We start from the raw sequence: 4279 nt of genomic DNA, 5'->3' as shown, positions 1-4279 counted from the left end.
TTCTTTGCTAAAGGTAAAAATGAGGAAAAGTCACCCCATCCCCTCTTTTTATAGGGGCCAAGAAAGAGGCGGCAATTTTCTCCTTTAAAGTGAATTATAGGAACTATAGGATCATAATCTCTCCATAGAATGTGGGGAATAGGGAGCCGTCTACTGCATTTACTGTTTCGTTGTGGATTCCGAAGTGTCAGGATTGTGTCTCAAATCAGTTGAAAAGACACTCCTACGTGGGAACGCATTTGGAACGTGCCAAATGCCTCCCTGTAATTACTAAAACCACCCTTCCCTAGAAAGAACGGGAAGTGAGGTTTTGGGGAGCTATTATGGGAGGATGAGAATCCAAGGATAGGGTTAAAAGAGAGAGGTCCAATATCAGAAAAATAGACCTCGAAAGGCACTAATAGTGTCCCTTGGGGAAAAATATAAATAACACATCACAAGCCTAAGGAAACTATAATACCCGCGGATACTCTTATGTCCTCAGAGAAGCCAAGGACCAGTTCTGAAGACCATCAGGCATAAACCGAGGAAGAGGAGGAAGATTCGTTGGCAAGTAAAGAAGGGAAGAGTGCAAATAAAGCACCCATCACCTCCACATTCAATACTCTAAATCCACTTAGCTAACTGCATTAATGAGGAAATAACCCTTGAACAATGTCATCATAACTCACAACCTAGTGTAGGAGCCTTCCAGTGAAGTCTTGATGAGACAAGTATCAAGGGAAACAAACCTAAACCCTCCAAGTGTAAGGCTGAGATACAACCCAGGAGGCTATATAAGGCAGAAAGATCTCTGTAAAAAGGGGATTAAAGATTAGGGAAGAAAGAAGAATATAAGAGTGTAATTGTAAGCCAAGACCAAGTGTAACCAACACCTCGGATCAAACCTGAGGAACATAATATAAGTCTCTCGAGGCTATTTTTGACCAACTTTCATCTTATACTCTTATGCTTAGTGTTGACCCTTTCAGTTTTAGTTAATCAAACACGTCTAAATAGGGGTATCAAAGGTTGATTAGCATCCCACCTCTATAAATTAATTGTGTGAGGAAAAAAGCAAGTTTGATTTATTTTTGCCCGCCACATGTGTGTGTGTATATATATATATATATATATATATATAATTTGGCTCAACTCAATCTCGTATGTTAAAGAGCTGTGTTAGATTAAATATATCATTTTTATCAACGGATATTGAAATGATATGCAAGCATTTATTGATTAAGCTTTTTTTTTTTTTTTTTTTTGAGAATGCTTTATTGAGTAAGCTTGGTGGAAGAAACTGCATGGTGGAAGAGATTATATTAACTCAAAGTTGAGAAACTTTCATTCCCGCCGACAGTTACATACAACTACTACATAGTAGGGCACCACCATACTTGTTATTTTCTAAGCCTTAAAAGGACTTTATTCCTTAGCAACACAAACAACTACTTCTGCTTCGATTACAGTTACATCGGATGCTTAATCCCTCCTCCTTTGTGACTGAGACTCTGATGGGCTAAACATACCAGCCTCATTCCTATTATTCTTCAACTGAAAAGCATCATTCTCATCAATGTTGAATGCGTTCTGTAACACATCTACTGGCAATGCCTGGATGACCGAGAGGCGTCCAGCAAGTTGGTTAGTGATGGCATTGTCGTTGGTCTTGATTGAGACCCACTCGAATCCCTCATTCGCAGCCCTCTTAAGAACAACATAGTTTTGTGGCACAACCAAAGCCTGACCCTCCCGAAGTTCCCCGTCATATACATTGTCTCCATTGTCGTCCACGACCTGAACCTTAGCATTGCCCCTAAGCCCATATATCACGCTGTTGCTGTTCAAGTTGTAGTATGGTCCCACAAGTGCATTCTGCACAAAATTTTCCATAAATTAGTATGCTTTCATGGAATGGAACAATACATTCATGCACATCAAATATTATTGTACCTATTAAATAAACAAAATAATAATTATTATTATTTAATACAACCAAAAAGGTTGTAGTTAAACTGACACTTTCTAGTAATATCAATGGAAATGTTTATGATTCAAATTTTCTATTTTTTATTGTAATTATTGAATTTTACCAAAAAAGTTTATTTTATACCAATTTTATAAATGAAATAAATAAATGGTGAAAGAAAGATGTAATTAAATTGTTTTTCTCTCTGTTAAATCTAATAATTACCTTGTAAAGGAATCCTCTCACAACAGTAAGTTGGAGGCGCTCTAGGACAGGGAAGACATAGCTGTTAAGGGTGGTGGCACGACCGGCACGTGGGTTGTAAAAGTCAGCAAGTTGTGGGTCATCAGTGTTGTGCTTGAGCCTTTGTGTACAGAAGGTTTCCTCAATGCCATTCTCTCTTCTTCCTTCTTGTTGTCTGTCTTCTCGTTCTTCATCATCTTCCCTTCCTGGGGCTATCAGCTGAAGATCATCCTGTACATTCACGATATTGCCCCTCTGATCTTCTCTTCGGGATTGTATTTTATCGACCAAATCCTCTCTAATATTTAAAGACTCAACCAAACACCTCCTGTCAAAGCCACCAAAGACATTGTTGCCATTGTTATCTTGCTCTCCCCTGCGGCTTTGACCCCGGCTCCTCTGGCTCCTCTGCTCACTTTGTTCTTGTGGGTTCCCAGCAAGGTAGAAGTCCTAAAATCATAAATTAGTTAATACACACAAAATAAAAAAAAATAAAAAAAAAACTAAAATCCTCAAGCAGAGAACATACATATGATATATGTCAATTCCTTATTATTTCAGTCTATCAATTTCTATCTATTTCAGTATTAGTATTCTCTTCATTTAAAACAGTCCATTTTTAATGGTATATATTAAATATTACTCTAGTGTTTATTTAAATATTGTGATATTCTCAATTTGATTAAAAAAAAAAATTCTTAATAGTGAAATAGACTTTCTCCATTTCAGTTTTCATTGTTTTCCTTCTATCTCAAAGAAGAAGAAAAGAAGAGTAATTTATATTGGTGTTGATTAAATGATGGGGCGATCAACTTAGTAATGCTTGTTACGGACCCTAGGGTTCTGATCGAGCTGGTTCTCCTCATTCAAGGTGTCGTAGAATCCGACCAAAACAAGCTGGTTTTCGCCGTCATTATAAATCCATTGAGCCACTCCTTCTGGCACAGCAAGGATATCACCCTCCCTGATAGGTCGAAGCTTCTGGTGGCTGTCTTCGATTCTTTGTTGTGTTCTACGGTTTCCAAACTGCAACGGCGATTGGTACGTGTTAGGACAACCTGGGAGAACAGCCCCCTGAATACCCTTACCTGTATTCACAATAACAAAAATGAATAATCATGATCTAAATCGCTAATCAAGTGTGTGTATATATATAACAATGGTAAAGAAAAAACAAAATTCAGTTATATTTTTCCAGGTATGAGAGATTTTTTACATTGTGATTACTAGTACATATATATATATACATGCCTTGGGCAACATAGAAGAGGCGAGGTGCATTGGAGTATGAAGGCAACAATAGGCCTCTACGTTTGATAGTGTGGCGGAGTAGAGCTACTCCGGCACACTGGAACTGATCATCATTTTGATCCCAATATTCAGTGAAACCAGCCTCGGACTCAATCCTCTCAGAGGGTTCTTGGGCATTTAAGTTGTCAAGGCGGCACTCGGTCTGAAACCGGTGCTGGTGAGGGAGACGGGTTCGCCGTGTGACTTGCTCTATCTGAGCAAAGCAGCCATGGAGAACGAGGAAGCAAATGCTAAGAGAGAGCAAATAGAAGTAAGCCATAGTGGAACTCAACAATGTATTATAACTCGGTTATGGTGAAGATGTGGGATTTGGGTGGGGTACGGTGGTATTTATAGTGGAAACAAGTGAATTTGCTTTTGGCACGCGGCGAATGGTCGGTTTGTTCTATCATTTATGTTGTGCAATGTGCAATGTGCATGTCCTTTTATCCTTTGCAAGGCTGCAAATACCTATTTTGCTAACACGTAATATTTTTAGCAAGGGTATGTGGCAGTCACTCTCTCTGAAAAACACTGTATGGTACGCTTGTTCTTGGAAGAGTGAGTTGATGTATACGATGAGTTGGTAGGCATAGATCAGATGGTATTGAAAAATGTTTCTATGTTTGCGTGGCTGCAAGACTTTACGTTGTTGACACATATTTCATAGTTTGTTTGGTTATAATAGGTGGCAACGGTACCTGAGAATATTCCGTCTGAAAACCCTTTCTAGCCCATTGTTTTGGTTTGGTAGAATTTTTTTACTCTCTAGATCTGTGGAGAAACATCTTCAAT

At 38.6% G+C, this 4279-nt stretch overlaps 1 protein-coding gene across 1 annotated transcript; it reads right to left on the bottom strand.

Annotated features, from left to right (window-relative positions):
- Positions 1–1464: 1464 nt before the first annotated feature.
- Positions 1465–3764, bottom strand: LOC126689713 (11S globulin seed storage protein Ana o 2.0101-like). Its single transcript, XM_050384907.1, has 4 exons — positions 3446–3764; positions 3029–3282; positions 2177–2644; positions 1465–1857 (listed from the first exon to the last, which is right to left on the bottom strand). The coding sequence occupies exons 1-4, from the start codon at positions 3762–3764 to the stop codon at positions 1465–1467; spliced, it is 1434 nt and encodes a 477-aa protein (XP_050240864.1).
- Between the last annotated feature and the right edge of the window lie 515 nt (positions 3765–4279).

Source organism: Quercus robur, chromosome 6 (assembly GCF_932294415.1).
Source record: "Quercus robur chromosome 6, dhQueRobu3.1, whole genome shotgun sequence".
Taxonomy (NCBI): Eukaryota; Viridiplantae; Streptophyta; class Magnoliopsida; order Fagales; family Fagaceae; genus Quercus; species Quercus robur.
This window is presented reverse-complemented; position numbering and strand designations above follow the sequence as displayed.

What these genes read in the sequence shown, in the direction of transcription:
- LOC126689713 (XM_050384907.1), bottom strand. Translation starts at nt 3,764, where the DNA reads ATGGCTTACTTCTATTTGCTCTCTCTTAGCATTTGCTTCCTCGTTCTC. An exon ending in AGCTCGATCAGAACCCTAGG is followed by an intron (nt 2,645 to 3,028) that starts GTCCGTAACAAG and finishes TTATGATTTTAG; the next exon opens with GACTTCTACCTTGCTGGGAA. An exon ending in TGAGAGGATTCCTTTACAAG is followed by an intron (nt 1,858 to 2,176) that starts GTAATTATTAGA and finishes AATTTTGTGCAG; the next exon opens with AATGCACTTGTGGGACCATA.